The 20,000-nt window shown below is 43.8% G+C and overlaps 1 protein-coding gene across 1 annotated transcript in view; it reads left to right on the top strand.

The window, feature by feature from the left end:
• tnksa (tankyrase, TRF1-interacting ankyrin-related ADP-ribose polymerase a) overlaps window positions 1-20,000 on the top strand; it is a 113,154-nt gene that overhangs the window by 64,813 nt on the left and 28,341 nt on the right. Inside the window, exons 8-15 of the mRNA XM_078288391.1 lie at window positions 2,070-2,164; window positions 4,960-5,026; window positions 6,484-6,670; window positions 12,020-12,141; window positions 12,357-12,448; window positions 14,083-14,161; window positions 15,544-15,715; window positions 16,913-16,992. Of these exons, the coding sequence (XP_078144517.1) occupies window positions 2,070-2,164; window positions 4,960-5,026; window positions 6,484-6,670; window positions 12,020-12,141; window positions 12,357-12,448; window positions 14,083-14,161; window positions 15,544-15,715; window positions 16,913-16,992 (894 nt within the window). The remainder of the gene's footprint in view (window positions 1-2,069; window positions 2,165-4,959; window positions 5,027-6,483; window positions 6,671-12,019; window positions 12,142-12,356; window positions 12,449-14,082; window positions 14,162-15,543; window positions 15,716-16,912; window positions 16,993-20,000) is intronic.

Here is a 20,000-nt window from a genome sequence, read left to right as displayed (position 1 = left end):
GTCCCATTAGTTCGTTTTGTTTTGGGTTTTTTTCTTTTCTTTTTTTGTACCCAAGGAGAGAGAAGAAGAAGAGTCATTGATTTCAGAGATTCAGACACTGGGGTGTGACACATCAGGTTTTTCACACCACCGACATCTGGATCCTCTGGACATCAATCATGTCTCCTTATCTCCTCGTTTCCTTCTCTGAGCACATCCCTTCACCCGCTTCCTTCCACGCCCCCACCCTCCCCCCACCTGTGACATCATCAGCCTGCTGCCGTCCCACAGTTGCAGAATGTGGTTGTCAGCGGTTTGGCTGACGTTGCTATGACATGACAGCATGCATGATGAGGACGAAGCTTGTTCTTTGCACTTTTCGAAATCAGATCAAATGTAAATATGTTTCACATGATAAGCGACATACATAGTTTATTGTGTTTGATAACTTAATTAAGGCTTAATCCGTTAAAAAGAGGAGGAAATAACATAAATGGTATACTGCTGACTGTCTCTTCACGCGTAAAAAAAGTAATTCTGGACATGACAAATAAAGTGAAAGCACCAGAAGCAGGATTTAGCAGAGGTGAAGAGCGCTGGTATGACATGAGGAGGTGAACCAGAACGCTTGCCACACATGAAGCCTCTGCATGACGGTGGTGTTTCCTCTGAGGAAGAGCCTGGACTCCCTCGGAGGAGCAGCAGAGCCTCAAACAGCCACAAATGCATTATGCAATTAGACCGAACCGCAAAACACGACTCGCCCAGATCGACCCATGATGAGCACAAATCCCCTGTGCGCTGTCTCAGTAGATCAGATAACAAGGTTTTTTCACTGGCAATTAGATTTGCTCTGGCTCAAATCTTTAGTAGATCCAGGCCTTAGTTGATGCTCTTGTCCAGATCGCAGTACCTTTCTGGGTCTCCAGTCTGCAGCGTTAAAGACCTCAGTGGGTTTAGGCCTGATTCATCTTCCTGTTTCAGCGGTTCCCTTTGCATGTTTTCTATATCAGCCACAGCAGTGATCTCAGTGTTGTTCTTCCCTACATTGTTGTGGGGCGATATGTGGGTTTACTCCCAGTCCTATTCCCAGTATCAGCTCCAGTATCTGTAGTGGTGTAAAATGGGTCTTATATCATGACATTCGGACACATTTTTCTGTGTTTTTGTTTTGTAACGTGTTCGTTTTGAATGAATAATGAACCCAGATGAATTTTCATCATCTTGACATTTTTTCCACCGGTGTGGCTGTGGCTGAAGCAGCGGGCGGGGGGGGGGGGGGGAGTGACCTGTTGAAAGCATTTAGAGGAAACACTGTTAAAAGAACTGATGCCATTTCATCTCAGTCATTTTAAAGCATCAGAACTGCAGCTTGCATCAGTTTTATGCGTAAAATATAGTCACTCTCTGTCACTGTAGACTGATTCAGTGATGTGAAAGTCCTTATCCCGCTTTCCCCTGCAGAGTCTCAGAGACATGCTCATAGATCTGAGAAACAAATCAGTGCAAAAACTGACAAACTTCTTTTTTATCTTGTATCCAGACTTATGAAGCTTCATTTAGGATTTTTTTTAGTGAAATCATCTTACTGCACTGTCAGATAATTCTACCGGTTTCAACAAATTTGACGTTTTTTTCCAGGAGAATGTAACTTGTGTCAGGACTTCATGTAAAAGTGAAATTGTCTTGAAGAAAGTTTCTTGTTTCAAGATTTTCTTCACTGTTTTATGATGATTTCTTGAAAGAAGTGACAAGTATCAAGTGAAATTTATTGAAACTAGTAGATTATCTGCCAGTGCAGTGAGAGAATTTGACTAAAAATATGAAATAATGTTGATAGATCTGAAAACGAGATGAAATCACTGGACAGCTTGTCATCTGTTGCGTGTTTGTGTACGGGACAGATGATAATGAAGCCGTGATGATCTGCTGTCACGCTGGAGAAGAAACATGCAGGCGAACATCTGCAGCTCTCCGTCTCTTCTTTTCCTCAATCTGCCACCCTCTAACATCGTTTCTCCTCCTTCTCTCTCCCCCTTTCTCTTCCTCCTTCTGTCTCTTTCTCTCTCTCTCTCTCTCTCTCTCTCCAGTCCACTCCCCTCCACTTGGCGGCGGGGTACAACAGGGTGAGGACGGTTCAGCTGTTACTGCAGCATGGAGCGGACGTACATGCCAAGGACAAGGGGTACGTGTGTGTGTGTGTGTGTGTGTGTGTGTGTGTGTGTATGTGTGTGTGTGTCTCAAAAAGTACAAGTAAAAAACAAAAATCTGATTTAAGAGGAAAAATTGAAGAAAATAGACCCAAAAAAGATGGATTTTTTAGAGCATGTTAAAGAAGTCAGCAGGTTACAATAACAACAATCATAAGAGATAAAATACCTTTGACAGACCACTTACAAAAAAAACAAAAAAACAAAACAAAAAAGAAACAAAACAAAAAAATGAGGGAGAAAGGAGGTCCGTACACAGAGAAAAACAACAACAAAATTAAGTAAGGATTGCATGTGTATTTATGCGTGTGTTTATGAGGTAGTGTTGTCACGGTAACAGAACTTTGCCTTTTCAATACCAACACTGAGTTTAATATCTAAAACTTCAGTGCTACAACAATATCACAGCAAACAAGAAAAACTATCAAGCAGTGTCACAGAAAAAACACTTTGCTTTATTTTAAAAAAAAAGCAGCTTGGAAAACACCATAACTTCATCATCAATATCAATAACTTGTTAACTATAAACATTCAGATGCTGGCTGTTCGTCTTTGTCGCCTCTCTAAGTGAAATGTTTCCATGTTTGGCTCCTGAAACCAGTTTGTCAACCAGTTTAGTTGAACTGGGATCCAGTTCAAGACGTGTTGGACTGTTTTTCTTCTCCCTCTCCTTCTTCTCCTCCTTCTCCTTCTGTCTCCTTCTTCTTCTCCTTCTCCTCTGTCTCCTTCTTCTTCTCCTTCTACTCTGTCTCCTCCTCCTTCTTCTTCTCCTTCTCCTCTGTTTCCTTCTTCTTCTCCTTCTCCTACTCTGTCTCTATCTTCTTCTTCTCCTTCTCTGTCTCCTTCTTCTTCTCCTCCTTCTCCTTCTCTGTCTCCTTCTTCTCCTCCTTCTCCTACTCTGTCTCCTCCTCCTCCTTCTTCTCCTTCTCTCTCCTTCTTCTCCCCCTCCTTCTTCTTCTTCTTCTCCCTCTCCCTCTCATTCGTCTTCTTCTTCTCCTTCTCCTACTCTGTCTCCTCCTCCTTCTTTTTCTCCTTCTGTCTCCTTCTCCTGCTCTGTCTCCTTCTCCCCCTCCTCCTTCTTCTCCCTCTCCCTCTCATTCTTCTTCTTCTTCTTCTTCTTCTTCTTCTTCTCCTTCTCTGTCTCTATCTTCTTCTCCTTCTCCTCTGTCTCCTTCTTCTCCTTCTCCTACTCTGTCTCCTCCTCCTTCTTCTCCTTCTCCTCTGTCTCCTTCTCCTTCTCCTACTCTGTCTCTATCTTCTTCTTCTCCTTCTGTCTCCTTCTTCTCCTCCTTCTCCTTCTCTGTCTCCTTCTTCTTCTCCTTCTCCTACTCTGTCTCCTCCTCCTCCTTCTTCTCCTTCTCTCTCCTTCTTCTCCCCCTCCTTCTTCTTCTTCTTCTTCTCCCTCTCCCTCTCATTCGTCTTCTTCTTCTCCTTCTCCTACTCTGTCTCCTCCTCCTTCTTTTTCTCCTTCTGTCTCCTTCTCCTGCTCTGTCTCCTTCTCCCCCTCTTCCTTCTTCTTCTCCCTCTCCCTCTCATTCTTCTTCTTCTTCTTCTTCTTCTTCTTCTTCTTCTCCTTCTCTGTCTCTATCTTCTTCTCCTTCTCCTCTGTCTCCTTCTTCTTCTCCTTCTCCTACTCTGTCTCCTCCTCCTCCTTCTCCTTCTCCTCTGTCTCCTTCTTCTCCTTCTCCTACTCTGTCTCTATCTTCTTCTTCTCCTTCTGTCTCCTTCTTCTCCTCCTTCTCCTTCTCTGTCTCCTTCTTCTTCTCCTTCTCCTACTCTGTCTCCTCCTCCTCCTTCTTCTCCTTCTCTCTCCTTCTTCTCCCCCTCCTCCTTCTTCTTCTTCTCCCTCTCCCTCTCATTCGTCTTCTTCTTCTCCTCCTTCTCCTACTCTGTCTCCTCCTCCTTCTTTTTCTCCTTCTGTCTCCTTCTCCTGCTCTGTCTCCTTCTCCCCCTCCTCCTCCTTCTTCTCCCTCTCCCTCTCATTCTTCTTCTTCTTCTTCTTCTTCTTCTTCTTCTTCTTCTTCTTCTCCTTCTCTGTCTCCTTCTTCTTCTCCTTCACCTACTCTGTCTCCTCCTTCTTCTTCTTCTCCTTCTCTGTCTCCTTCTCCTGCTCTGTCTCCTTCTTCTCCCCCTCCTCCTTCTTCTTCTCCCTCTCCCTCTCATTCTTCTTCTTCTTCTTCTTCTTCTTCTTCTTCTTCTCCTCTGTCTCCTTCTCCTGCTCTGTCTCCTTCTTCTCCCCCTCCTCCTTCTGCTTCTCCCTCTCCTCATTCTTCTTCTTCTTCTTCTTCTCCTTCTCTGTCTCCTTCTTCTTCTTCTCCTTCTCTGTCTCCTCCTGCTGTCTCCTTCTCCCCCCCTCCTCCTTCTTCTTCTTCTTCTTCTCCCTCTCCCTCTCATTCTTCTTCTTCTTCTTCTTCTTCTTCTTCTTCTTCTTCTTCTTCTCTGTCTCCTTCTTCTCTGTCTCCTCCTAATTATTCTAATCCACAGCTCCTCGCCCTCTGGTGGTGACATTGAAATGAAATTACAGTTCGCAGAGCTTTTGGTTTAAAGTATTTAACATTTATAAAACTTTATGTTAAACTAAATCTTTCGCAGCGGTGTCGAGGTAGTGCTGAAGTTTCAGTTATCGTGACCACACTCGTATTGAGGTGTGTGCCGACGTGCTGCAGACGTGACCTGCTGCTTGTGTAATGAGCTTTGTTTGGATGGTTTCATTTAGATTTAGATTGTGGAATAGAGAATTGAAATGTTGCTTTGTGTCTGGCTCCTCTAGCGGCCTGGTGCCTCTACATAACGCCTGCTCCTATGGACACTACGAAGTCACCGAGCTGCTGCTGAAGGTAACACACACACACACACACACACACACACACAAACAACAGATGTACCAGACAAAACAGAAATTTGAATAACAGCCGAAGAGTGTTGAGGTCAACTTTTACATCTGTCGCTTGAGTTACTTGAGCTTCAGTTGGACTGTTCTCAAAACAGATGTTATTAAATTATTATATCTATTTCCAGCAGGTAGAACCAAAAACGGGGTTAAGGTCACTGCAAATGCACCACAGTGACTTTTAAGGCGGCAGTAGAGTAGAAACAAAATATAAATTTGACGTGTTTGTACAGGCAGATTGTCCGCTTTGCAACAGAAACAAACAAACTGTGTGCACAGGCTCGTTAGTGGAACTAGTAGAAATTTGCGCACAGCTTCGTTCGCCGCCCCGGTACATCACTGCTGCAATTGGTCAACAATGTCACATGATTGGTTGTGTTGCATCCAGAGGAGGCGAAGGGTTGATTCTCAAAAAATATCCCTCCATCACTGATAACTTCATGTAGTGAATGATGATCCACAGATATCCAAAAGCAGTTCAATGAAAAATGTTCCAAACAATGCAGTGTAGGGCTGCAAGTAACGATTATTTTCATTGTCGATTAATCTTTCGACTATTTTTCTGATGAATCAATTAATCATTTAGTCTTTAAAACGTCAAAAATAATGACAAAAGCCGATCACAAGTTCCCAGAACCCAAAGTGATTCTTCAAATTGCTGACTCAGTCTGACCAGCAGACAAAAAAAACCAAAGTATTCATTTTATAATGATATGAAACACAGAAAAACAGCAAATCTTCTCAAATTTGTGAAGCTGTAATCGTCAAATGTTTGGTATTTTACTGATAAATGACTAAAACGAATAATAAAAAATTCTAATCGATCAATCATCAATCAACTAATCGATTAATCGACTAATGATTTTAGCACTAATGCAATGCTATGTCTCCATCCTTCATTTCCCTCTTCCCTTCTTTACCTCCTTCCTTCCTTCCTTCCTTCCTTCCCTCCTTCCTTCATTCCTTCCTTCCCTCCTTCCCTCTTTCCTTCCTTCCTTCCTTCCTTCCCTCCTTCCTTCCTCCCTTCCTTCCTTCCTTCCCTCCTTCCCTTCTTCCTTATTTCCTTCCTTCCTTCCTTCCTTCCTTATTTCCTTCCTTCCTTCCTTCCTTCCTCCCTTCCTTCCTTCCTTCCCTCCTTCCCCCCTTCCCTCCTTCCCTTCTTCCTTATTTCCTTCCTTCCCTCCTTCCTTCCTTCCTTCCTTCCCTCCTTCCTTCCTTCCTTCCTTCCTTCCTTCCCTCCTTCCTTCCTTCATTCCCTCCTTCCTTCCTTCCTTCCCTCCTTCCCTTCTTCCTTATTTCCTTCCTTCCCTCCTTCCTTCCTTCCCTCCTGCTCCCTGCCTCCACCCTTCCATCCACCATCTTGACTCCTTCTTCCCCCTCCCCTCCCCCCCGGTGTCCTCGCAGCACGGAGCCTGTGTGAACGCCATGGACCTGTGGCAGTTCACGCCGCTCCACGAGGCGGCCTCTAAGAACCGGGTGGAGGTCTGTTCCCTGCTGCTGAGCCACGGGGCCGACCCCGCCCTGCTCAACTGCCACAGCAAGAGCTCCGTGGACATGGCCCCCACCCCCGAGCTCAAGGAGAGGCTCACGTGTGAGTGTCAGCCGAGCGCAGAACTCTGCTGCAGCGTTCCTGTTGGATGTGTCATGATGCTGGATTACAACAACAACAGGTTGTTTAGTCAGAGCGCGTTCACACCAAGCATGTCTGGAGAGGTTTCACTGAGTTCTGGAGCGTTTCCTCCTTTAGTTTTGGTCATTTGTTATACTATACTCTACTATAATATTCTGTTACTATACTTTTCCCTTCTATTGCTTGTTGGAATAGTGTTTTATTTTCTATGTTTAGTCAATCAATCAAACTTAATTCATATAGCACCTTTCGTTCAAGATTGCAGAACAAAGTGCTCAACAAGATGAGATTAATAAAGAGATACAACACAATAATGAAAGTCTTAATAATACATCAATAGTAATACTAATAATGATAGCATTGATAATAATAAGGATACTAAATAAATAATAAAATACAGTAAAATGATAGAATAAAATAAAAGGAAATAAGTAATGCATGGTGAAACTGAGAGGCCGATTCATCACAGTGGAAGGTGAAGATTAAAACAAAACAGATTTAAACTTAAAAGCCAAATCCAGGCCATATTAGCTCTAGTTGTAATAGCACACACTTCTGTAAAAGCTGAACTAAAAAGATTTGTCTTCAGACTGTGTTCAGCGGTGCTGTGACGCCCTCAGCTCGTCTGGCAGGCGGCGGCCGGACGCCGACGGCGGAGCATGTGATCCGTCTGTCGTTCACACAAGAGGCAAAGCGGCGATAATCAAACTCCCGCTGCGCCGCAGAGTCGAGGCGGACAAGATAAGTTCCTTTGTCTTCGTCTCCGCCAGAAAGCTTTCTAGAAGTCTTTGAAAGTTAATTAGCGAGTCGGTTATCTCGCCACCTCACTTGTTGCTTGTATCTTTTTCAGCGAAGCGGATCAAAACAAAAACAAAGGCGGCGTGGACAATGTTTGTTGCTCATGTGAATCCTTTTGTTTTTTGAAGAGGGCTCGTCTTTGAAGCCACGTCTCCATGGGACGTCTGCAGCAGGAGCGACACGCAGCACACTCATACAAATCTGACTCAAAAAAAAAAAACTTGAAATTAGTGCGTTAATGTCCTGGTTGTAAGTTTTACAATCAGGCTACACTATATAGAGTTGGTCCAAATTTGAGGTTTTATGTTTTACTGGCTGTGTTTACGTGAATTGAATAACCTGCTGTGGGCCATAAGGTCGTAGGTCATAAGGACTACTAGGTTAGAGCCTGCAGGCAGTGACAGGTGGTTCCTACCTAATGGAGGATAGCCCATATGATAACCTACAGTATAGGGCTGCACGATATTGGAAAAAACTGACATTGCAATATTTTTTTTTTCTGCGATTTATATTGCAATATGAAAAAAATACAGGAATTTTCACCAAATGACTTGAATAGCTCTAACAAGCCTTGCCCCTTTAAGAAGGTGGCCTTGTGGGTAACCTGCGCGGGTGACGTAGTAGGAAGTGAGTGTGTTTCAGGATGCTAAGTGAGTAAAGTTAGCATAGTTAGCGGGAAAAGAGCTGAGAGCGTCACCGAGAGGCCGTGCATTATGTTCGCTGCTGTACCGAAATAAAGTGCCAGTTCTCCACTGCAGAGTCGGTCCGGACTCTGAGTAAAAAGCTTATTACCAGCTACGAGCCAGGCTAAGCTAAAGTAGGCTAGCACAACACCAGAGGCTTCCCAACTACGGTTCAGAGCCGCAAAAGCTGGAAAGGTAACATACACTACTCTTATAACAAACCCTTAAATCGGAGTAAATTATGTTATATCAGACAGACTTCTCTTGTAGATTAGTCATGGAAAATGAGAACCGTGCGAGTTTTCCTTTTGTATCAAGCAGCAAAAAAGTCGTAGCATGACGTGTTTGAGTTAATTTGCCTTACTTGACATCGCACGTCCTGCGATGTGACTATTGCGCATGCGCACATCGCGATGACGATGCTGAAACGATATATCGTGCAGCCCTAATACAGTATATACAGTATATACACTACCAGTCAAAAGTCTGGACCCAGCTGACTGAATGTTCTGTGTTTTTCATTCTCTTAAAGCCATTTTGATCTAAAGGCTTCTGCTTAAATGCTTGAAATGAGTTTCTTAGACAAATATAAATAGTGAAGTTGATCCTACGTATGAATTTCTTTCCAAAGCCTTTGCCTTTCCATCAAGTGAAGCTTCACACCATCCTGTGTGAAGCTTTCATTCATGAAACGTCGCCTCTTTGTTTGGTGTGGGAATAAACCACAGGAGTCGTATTATGTCGTTTACAGACAATCCTTTTCTTTGCTTGGACTGAGTTGGGGTTTTTTCTGACCGGCACCGATTATGAAAAATACTTTGGATGTCCATCCAGCCATTGTTCCACTAATCTGTTTACTTGAACCTTTGATACGCTGCGACTGAGTCTCCCCGCTGCTGTGAATAAACCAGTGAACAAGATATTCCTGTCTGCAGTGAAAGTATGAAAAGGTTCGGCCGCCAGCTTCCCTCTTTAACTGAGCAGTAAGTTATTTCTAATACAGGGTGAATACTTGATGATCCCTGCAGTAATAGAGATATTAAGCTCTGCTCTGCGCCTCTCTGTTTTTATTGAAATCAAAAGCCCTCATAAAACTGTGAGAGTCTGAATTAGCGCAGATGGCAAAAACCAAAAGTTAAAGGAGTAAAGAGCATCTTAAGTCGTTTAATGTAATGTCAGAGTAAGCCAGGCGTCTTAACCGGGTTTCTCATACCAGGCCCTTTTCACATCGTCATGGTAACAGCTTCCACATTGAGAAGCTTCCTGGTGCCAGCTCTGGCCTTCACTAAATCGCTCCACAACCTGCCAACATGAACACTGCTGAAGTACAAAGACTGTTTTTCTCGACTCCTGGATCTAAACTAGAGAAAGACTGCAAGTTCTTCACCTGAAGTTCCCTCCTCCATTATGAAGGAGAGTTTTAGCTTCAGTTTCCGCGTCTGCTGTCATCTCTTGGCAGTCATCACCTCATTTGCATAACGTGACTACATCATGTATCTAGTGCGAGCAACCGTTACAGTTTTGTTGTCCTTGTTGTCTTTGTTGGGTTGGTTTGTCAGGAAGTCGCAAAAAGAAAGTTGTGATGCACCGGTTTCTCAACATGGAAGCGGTTACCATGACGATGTGAAAAGGGGCCGAGCCGAACTGGGTTATTCTAATCAAGTTATGACGTTTACATGTGTCGACCCAAAAGCCCCTCATACAGGCCTCAGTGTACTACATTATTAGTTATGAGTATTTAACACTTTCATTTTCAACAGTTTTCAATGGATTGACTTCAACCCAACTCTGATTTGTCTATAATGTCCCTCACTATCTTTCAGTCATTAGTTTGTCAGAATAGCCCTTCACTTGGGTTAAAACCTGTCGTTCAGGCCTTGGTACACACTGAATTATCATTGTTTCTCGCTTTAATTTTCAATAACTTCACTTCAAACCAACTATGATTTGTCTATAATATCCCTCACTATCTTTCACAGTCATTAGTTTGTCAAAAAAACCTCTAAACTTGAAATAAAAGCCCCTCCTGCAGGCCTCAGTGTAGTACTTTATTACTTTCTTAACTTCTCTGTGTGTGAATGCAGCTTCTCTCTCAGGTAAATAATCTAATTGAAACAGGGTTCTCCGAGCATCTCCCAGCAACATGCGGCTGAATCAGATGCTTCTCAGCTCGAGGACAGCAAACCTCCAGAAAACAAAGATACTGGGGCACACCGATTGATTCACAGCCTTTAACTGTGCAAATAGACTAACGTTTCGACACTACTGCGTCTTCATCAGAGTCAAAGTGGACAAAGACATGAGGCAAACAACATATATAGTCAACCTAGACCAGGTGTACAATTGTCATTGGATCATTGGTTGAACAGGGTTTCAAATCTATTGGATAATGAATCCAAGGGTGGGAGTTGCCACAGTCAGTGTCCAAGTGCCACACCCCAAAAGAACATAGACCTCTCTTAAAGTTACAAAAATAAAAGTACAAAAAGTACAAGTACAAATATCCGTCAAATATGACAAATTAGAGGAAACATGACATATTCAGTTCTTCATTTATGCCAAAAGGGCTAACACCATGTCAGAAACAAAAGAACAAAAGAACACAAACCTCTCTCAAAGTTACAAAGATAAATATGTAAAGGTAAATAATCTAATGGCGGGCAGACTGACTCGCATCCCAACGACAGAACAAGGATGAAAAATGTCTCCAGGCTTCACAAACACCAGCGGCTGCATCTATTCCTCATGTGTATCGGTGGTTTTGATCCATCGGCACAGGGACCCGGTCCATTTAGACACCTGGATCACATTTTCCCCCCCAGCAGCTCCGGCGTCTGTGTGCTGCCGTCGTTTGTCTAAACGTCTGATTATAAATGTATGAATGCGGCTGCTCAGATGCACAGACACATTGGCAAAGGCTTCTTTTTTTTCATCCCGCCCGAAATGTTTCAGAAGCAAAATAATTTGTAGTTTTCGGTCCCCGAGGTAATTGGCTTGGCTTCCGCTCCGGCTCCGGCGCGCAGATAGTTGCATCATGTGTTATTAGCCTTCTGTTAAAAGCTTTGAAGTAATCTTTCGGAGGTAATGCCGCGCTGGAGGGACGCCGCGCTGAAATAATAATAATAATAATAATCATAACGCCGCTCTTGAGCACGGAAACCTCGCAGCTCCCAATTCCGGTGATTTCCATGCTTTAACTCCAGCTGAAGGATTAGGCTCTCCTCTGTGGGTTCAGACAGTTCCCCCCGGCGCTGGATTTATGAAACCAATTAGATAAACTGGAAAAACACACTGTGGTCAAACTGCTTCACTTAGTTCTTGAAAAGTTTACATGGCGAAGGTACAAGGTTTCACCCGACAACATGGTGGTGCAACTCTTAGGGTTTTTTACGTGTGATGTATGACGATTTTCCTCTTATCTGTGTGTGTGTGTGTGTGTGTGTGTGTGTGTGTGTGTGTGTGTGTGTGTGGCTGTTTTTCTTGCTTCCTAAAAAGTTAACATTTTGAAGGTACAAGGTTTTCACCCGACAACATAATGGTACAACTCTTAGGTTTTTTGCGTGTGATGTATGACGATTTTCCTCTTGTCGTTCTGTCTGTGTGTGTGTGTGTTGTGTGTGTGTGTGTGTGTGTGTGTGTGTGTGGCTGTTTTTCTTGCTTCCTAAAAAAGTCCACATTTTAAAGATACAAGGTTTTCATCCGACAACGGCGCTACGCATAGCAGTACATCTCTCCGTTTTTTTGTGCGTGATGTAAGACAACTTATCACTTTCCTCTTGTCTTTTGTGTGTGTGTGTGTGTGTGTGTGTGTGCATGTGTGTGTGTCCAGATGAGTTTAAGGGCCACTCGCTGCTTCAGGCGGCGCGGGAAGCGGACATGGCCAAGGCTAAGAAAACCCTCGCCTTGGAGATCATCAACTTCAAACACCCGCACACACACGAGACCGCACTGGTGAGAGGCACACGCACACACACACACACACACACACACACACACACACACACACACACACACACACACGACTGCACTGTTGAGGAGTACACACACACATACAGATCCTTGCACCTGTGTAGACATACTAAGATGGGAATAGCAAGTTGACTTGACATACCTTGTATATCTGTGTGTGTGTGTGTGTGTGTGTGTGTGTGTGTGTGTGTGTGTAGCACTGTGCGGTAGCGTCCCCCCACCCCAAGAGGAAACAGGTGACAGAGCTGCTGTTGAGGAAAGGAGCCAACGTCAACGAGAAGAACAAGGAGTGAGTACTGAATGAGTTTTCACCTGCAGCCAAACTGTAAACACAAACAACAACAAGGAGAGAGAGTTTGTTTATGTGTGTGAGTAGAGTGAGACGTATAAAGCTCTGTGTATCTCTGGTAGTGTCTTGGGTTGTGTCTCTTCCTCCATGATAAAACCCTCAAATCAGTGATTCTGTGATCTGTTGCTCCGGTAGAGCAGACTGGAGAATTGTGTTTTTTTCTCTCTCCATTCACTGCCATTGTCTGGAGGAACAGTCTGAAAATCACTTCTAGCACATAAAGGAACGCCGACAAAGCAGATTCTGACTATATATAAAAACACTAGTCATGCTGCTGAATTGTTTTTAAGTGAATCTCTTTCTTTATGCTTATTAAACCTTTCAGTTTCAACAAGTGGAACACTGAATTTCCTCAATCGGAAGAAACGTATGCTGATGGAACGAAGAAAATAATATGTTCATCAATAATTGTAAATAGGTGAAAAAAGAGTGGGATTCCTGTCTCTCACCTTTTTTCGCCTATTTACAATTATTGGTAAATGTACAGTATTATTTTCTTCCTTCCATCAGCATACGTTTCTTACCAAAGTTCAACATCACTTTAAATTTCACCATTTCTATGCCAAATAAATACAAGTATTCAGTGTTTCCCTCCAGAGTTTTCTTCTCCTCAGGGTGTAAAAGCCTCTGAAACAGCATTCAGAGCATCATGGGACACTAAAACTCTCCACTGAAACCAGACTGATGAGATTCTGTTAGTGTCAGCAGCTCTTTAAGGCAGAGAGACACCACACACCTGTTCACTGGTAGAGGAACTCTGGGACAGACACAGAAACAGCACAGGATGTCAATAAAGTAAAATAACAACAGATGTTCTCGCATATCAACACTTTGTTTACAACTTTAATGATCTCTCTGTTTTTCCCCTTCTACCCTCAAACCTGTCTCTACTCATCCTCTACCTCTCTCTCTCTCTCTCTGTCTCTCTCTCTGTTTCACACTCTGTCTCTCTCTCTCTCCTCTCTCTCTCCTCTCTCTCTCCTCTCTCTCTCCTCTCTCTGTCTCTCTCTCCTCTCTATCTCTCTCTCCTCTCCTCTCTCTCTCCTCTCTCTCTCTCTCCTCTCTATCTCTCTCCCTCTTTCTCTCTATCTCTCCTCTGTCTTCTCTCTCTATCTCTCTCCCTCCCCTCTCTCTCTCCTCTCTCTCTCTCTCTCTCCCTCTTTCTCTCTATGTCTCCTCTGTCTCTCTCTCCCTCTCCCTCTCTCTCTGTCTCTCTCTCTCTCTCGCTCCTCTGTCTCTCTCTCCCTCCCCTCTCTCTCCCTCTCTCTCTGTCTCTCTTTCCTCTCTCTCTCTCTCCTCTCTCCCTCCCCTCTCTCTCCCTCTCTCCTCTCTCTCTCTCCTCTCTCCCTCCCCTCTCTCTCCCTCTCTCCTCTCTGTCTCTGTCTCTCTCTCTCTGTCTCTGTCTCTGTCTCTCTCCTCTCTCTCTCTCCTCTCTCTCTCTCTCTCTCTCTCTCTCTCTCCCTCCCCCTCTCTCTTCTCTCCTCTCTCTCTCTCTCTCTTCTCTCCTCTCTCTCTCTCTCTCCTCTCTCCTCTCTCCTCTCCTCTCTCTCCTCTCTCTCTCTCTCTCTCTGTAGTTTCATGACTCCTCTCCATGTGGCAGCAGAGCGAGCTCATAACGACATCATGGAGGTGCTGCAGAAACACGGTGCCAAGGTGACCCGCAGCTTTCCTTAGATTTCATTCATCCGTCCATCATCTGTCATTTCATTCGTCTCTCCATCCATTTATCCATCTGTCTCTCCTTTTCTCCACTTTCTCTTTAATCCTACTCTTTTTTTTTTAAAATGTCATGCAGTGCTTTTCAGAGCAGCCCTTGTTAGTGGACACTGATGAAAAATGCATTATTTTTCTCCGCTTTTTCTGTCTGTCATCCATCCATCATCTTTACCTAAATCTCTCTCTCCCCATATCCATCCATCCATCCATCCATCCACCTTTCTGTTCGCCTCTCCATCCGTCTATTCATACACACACTGCCCATCAAAAGTTTAGGGACACCTAGCTTTTGAAAATGTTTAATAAATGAGCGTGGGCAGAGTATTTAAGATTAAAACTCTCTCTCTATCTGTCTGTCTGGCTTCCTCTATGTGCTTGTATTGTTGTGTGTGAGTGTGTGTGTTGTATTTCTGTCCTTATGGGCATCTAACATCCTCACTAGTATAGAAAGATGAGGGAAATCTTGCAATTCCTCGACGCTAAGGGTTTAGCCTTAGGGCTTGGGTTTAGGGTTTAGGTGAGAATTAGGGATTAGGTTTAGATTGGGCTAAAGGAAAGGAAAAATCCACCCTAAAACTTTATAACACTGTTAAAAAACAGTTATTGGTGATGTACTTTGCATTTCTGGTGCCATTTAGTAGTCACCTCCAGATGTTTCCAGCAGCTTCGATGTAGTTTGATATGAGAAAATGTTTCAGGATGTAAAACATCAGCGGTAAACGTCAGGTTTTGGTGTCAGTCCCTCAGAATCAAAGAGCGAGGGCTTCTTTCTAGAGCCGCCATTTTGCACCGAGAGACGTTCAACAATCATACAGGGAGAAATCCATCGTAGAAGAGGAGAGAGACCAATTTCTCCACCCACAGGAGCAGGAGAGAGACCAGAATGCACTGCAGCAGAGAGACAGGTTGGGGTTTGAGGAAGAGGAGCAACTCTCACTTTTTCTTGACCCACAGCTGAACACAAAAAGTTCACGCCCGTTCTCTGGGGGTTGTTGAAAGGCATGCTGGGAAATGTAGGAAATCACTAACTGCAGTAGAAGTAGACGAGGCAGGTTGAGGGAAAGTGGGTTTACCAAAAAAGTAAAATGCAACACTTCATCACTAAATAACTCCTGGAATGTGTTGAACATCACAGATTGATGATAAATAACAGTGGAAGAGAATCTGAGGAGGGAATTTTCCTTTAACCTTAATGTTGATTCAGGATTTAGCGTTAAGATTAGATTTATGATTATGTTCAGGTTGGGTTGTAATCAATGATTGTAATCACTGACGGTCCTTTCAAGTATCGTAGTACAAACATGTGTGTGTGTGTGCAGGTGAACGCCCTGGACACGCTGGGTCAGACGGCGCTGCACCGCGCCGCGCTGGCCGGTCACCTCCAGACCTGCCGGCTGTTGCTAGGATACGGAGCCGACGCCTCGCTGGTGTCGCTGCAGGGCTTCACTGCTGCTCAGATGGGGAACGAAGCCGTTCAGCAGATTCTCAATGGTATGTCACCGTCTGTGTGTGTGTGTGTGTGTGTGTGTGTGTGTGTGTGTGTTGTAGTTGCTATGCACTTGTGAGCAACAATGACACTAATAGGGATTGACAGATATTGGGTTTTGAAGGTCTGGAAAGGATGTTTTTAAGCTGAAGTCGACGATAGCCAATATTTTCTGCTGATGTTGAATAACTTTAAATTTTAGTATTCAGTGTTTCCTCCAGAGTTTTCTTCTCATCAGGGTGGAAAAGCCTCTGAAGCAGCATTCAGAGCATCATTGGACACTGAAACCAGACTGATGAGATTCTGTTAGTGTCAGCAGCTCTTTAAGGCAGAGAGACACCACACACCTGTTCACTGGTGGAGAAACTCTGGGAGACTTTACTGCCTTTAAATGAAGAATTAGTGTACAAAAACACACATAACTGAACAATTATATGAATACATAAAATGTGCAAAGAAAATCAAATGTCATGACTGTTTTTCTGTATCTGTGGTCAGGAGGACGACATGACAGGCTGATATCTGATATTTAATAAAAGGCAAATATCAGCCCAATATCTTGTTTTCTCCTGGTTTTACCTCTGCATCATGATAATGAAGAAGTCAATTCAGATCTAGGTCAGTTTGCCCATATATCAGTCTCACTGTAGTCACTCACCTAAATTACTGATTCTCCTATCTATTATGGGAAGACGGAAAACGTATGAATAATGCTTGGAATTTTGTCATTTAACTTTGCTTCACTTTCCACTTTTAAAACGAGGCTCAAAACTTTTTTTGTTCTGCACTGTCTATGCAACTCGATCTTTATTCTCTCTTTATGCATTTTAATTCTTTATTTATTCTCTCTTCTTACACACTTTTATCATTTCTTTTTGTTTGTTTATTTATCTTATCCTGTATTTCTTATCTAATGTCTTATATACCTTGTGTAAAGCACTGAATTGCCGTTGTGTATGAAATGTCCTGTATAAATAGACTTGCCTTGCCTTCACATTTTCCTCCCAATATTTAGTTATCAAAGGAGAATCTGAGTAGGGAAAGTGAATAAGAAATGCTCTCCGCTGCTGAAGTGCCATTGAGCCGGCAGTTAGTCTCTCTGCGGTTGTTGAGTTGTCACCAGTAGAAGACTCACTGCGGCTGTCCTGTGGTAGAAGGTTTGGTTCTCCAACGTTCCCCTGTCTGTCCCCTCTGCTCTGTAGAGAACGTCCCGGTGAGGAACTCTGATGTGGACTACAGACTTCTGGAAGCAGCTAAAGCCGGAGACCTGGACACCGTCAAGGTAGCTTTGTTTTATTTACTTAAACGTCCCATTTTGCAACTGATTAGTTTACCATACTGATTGATATTTATATATGATTTGTTTACCATACAGTGTTTACAATACAATGTTTAGAGCTGTATTCTAGACATTATTCCCCATTTCACAACATTTACAATACAGCGTTCAGTGTTTTCCTGTCAGTTTACTTCAGTGGCAGCGGGTGTGTGCGTTTGTGTGTGTGTGTGTGTGTGTGTGTGTGTGTGTGTGTGTGTGTGTGTGTGTGTGTGTGTTGGGGGGTGGTGTTATTGTGACTACTATCCTTCCCTTTGATCACTGAGGCTTCGATTCAAACTGTTTCTCCATTCAGTTTGTGTCGGCACACACACACACACACACACACACACACACACACACACATATTGTAGCTCACCAATATGCTTTCAGTGCTTGGCAGCATTAAATCCTGATCGCTGGAATCTACATTAGTGAGAACTGCCAGCTTCATGCATCACAGCACCGAATTTAATTAATTCTGTTAATTCACCTTGCTGGTGTCATATATACCCAGTTATATAACACAGTTGTATTGTAGACGTTGACTCCCACTTGACAGTCTATACCAGACTGTTTTATGACCAGGAGCCAAGACATGACAGAGGGAAAATCAGCCTGGTGTTTTTGATTCCTGAAAACCTTTTGGATGGACACTTCATGGATGGATTACTGTTGTTCTGTCAAGTCAAATCATGTTTTTCTTACAGGCTGCCATCCTTGAGCTACGGTGGCCTGTAAGTGACACAAACAGTAAAGTCACAGTAAGTGCAGTAAGCAGCTAATTAGAGCAGAGATCCAACAGAAACGTCTAGTGAAGAGATAATATATCACCATGCTGAATACTGGAATAATAAAACTGCTTTAACATTTGATGTTTCTGGCTTGAGAACGAGGCTTTTTAGTCTTCGTAGCTGAAGTGTGTCGCATCACTCGGTCACTCGCTCTGCTGGAAAGTGAGTTTTGAAAGCCAGAAATGTCAGCACTTGTAAAAAGTAATCATTGGTATTGATCAACAACCCTATCAACCCCCTGCAGGAGATATGTTGTGATCGTTTTGTGCTACGTGTTACTCTGATTGGCTCACGCTTCACCGCGTCATCAGAGCGTGGGAAAAAGTTGAAGCAGCTGAACTTCAGTTTGTAGCTGCTACAGTTTACACTCTGGAGTTTGTAGCTTTGTGTCGCCGGCTTCCTTTGAAAATGAATGACTTCCCGTTGCTTTGTAGCCTGTAGTCTGAACGCACCGTCAGACTGCCGGGGTCAGGGGCTCGATTCAGTCTGGTATTCAGACTGAACGTCCATCTGGTTCCACTCCATCATTCAGCCTGAGATTTCCTCCTCGTTAGTCGTTTTCTGTGTGGGGGGGGTTGATTTTCCCTGAACCAACGAACCAATCACTAGTGACTGACATCTGAACCAATCACTAGTGACTGACGTATCTGAACCGATCACTAGTGACCGACATATCTGAACCAATGAACCAATCACTAGTGACCGACGTATCTGAACCAACGAACCAGTCACTAGTGACCGACGTATCTGAATCGATCACTAGTGACTGACGTATCTGAATTGATCACTAGTGACTGACGTATCTGAACCGATCACTAGTGACCAATGTATCTGAATTGATCACTAGTGACCGACGTATCTGAACTGATCACTAGTGACCGATGTATCTGAATTGATCACTAGTGACCGACGTATCTGAACTGATCACTAGTGACCGATGTATCTGAATTGATCATTAGTGACCGACGTATCTGAACCAACGAACCAATCACTAGTGACCGATGTATCTGAATTGATCATTAGTGACCGACGTATCTGAACCAACGAACCAATCACTAGTGACCGACGTATCTGAATCGATCACTGGTGACTGACGTATCTGAACCGATCACTAGTGACCGACATATCTGAATTGATCACTAGTGACCGATGTATCTGAACCAACGAACCAATCACTAGTGACCGACGTATCTGAACCAACGAACCAATCACTAGTGACCAACGTATCTGAATCGATCACTAGTGACTGACGTATCTGAATTGATCACTAGTGATCGACGTATCTGAACCGATCACTAGTGACCAACGTATCTGAACCAACGAACCAATCACTAGTGACCGACATATCTGAACCAATCACTAGTGACTGACGTATCTGAACCGATCACTAGTGGCCAACGTATCTGAACCAATCACTAGTGACTGACGTATCTGAACCGATCACTAGTGACCGACGTATCTGAACTGATCACTAGTGGCCAACGTGTCTGAACCGATCACTAGTGACTGATGTCTCCGGCCGCTCTGACGTTACAGTCACACTGATGCTGGATGTATTTACTAACTTTACCAAGAATGTTGGACGTATTCAAACTTTAGTCCCGCCCACAAAGGCTCCGATTGGCTCGATTGTTTCTCTGAGCGAGAACAAGCCGTTGAAACACCAGACTCTCTGAGTCGCTCGACAAAATCTGAAGAGTGGAGGGACGAGGTTCAGGAGTCTGGGAGCAGGGTTTTGTGTGTGTGAGTATGCAGTCAAGACGCTTTGGATAAAAGCAACCGCCGAATGTTACGATTTCGGTAAAATATTTGACAGATGTATTTGGTGTGGAGTGAGAGCCGGTACTGCGGTCGTGTCTTTACCTCCAGAGACAGCAGAGTCACGGTGTTACGGAGATGAAGGGCCTCCTGGATGAAGGAGTGTCAGTGCTGCAGTGTGAGCGTTTGGCAGGTCGGCAGCAGTTGTAGCGGAATAGAAGATGAGCTCCGGTCTGGCTTTCTCTCACTGTCTCTTTTTACCTCATGCACACACACACACACACACACACACACACACGTACACACACACACGGGAGCTAACTGTCTGGCTGAACTGCTGATTGACGTTTTTAAGAAAAATACCACATTCCCGGGCTCATTTCTCATTTCTGTCATCTATTCAGATCTCAAAGCCTGTTGAAA

The sequence above is a fragment of the Centroberyx gerrardi genome, chromosome 2 (genome assembly GCF_048128805.1).
Source record: "Centroberyx gerrardi isolate f3 chromosome 2, fCenGer3.hap1.cur.20231027, whole genome shotgun sequence".
In the NCBI taxonomy this organism is placed as follows: domain Eukaryota; kingdom Metazoa; phylum Chordata; class Actinopteri; order Beryciformes; family Berycidae; genus Centroberyx; species Centroberyx gerrardi.
Note: the sequence above shows the minus strand (reverse complement) of the source record. Positions and strands in the feature narration are given on the sequence as shown.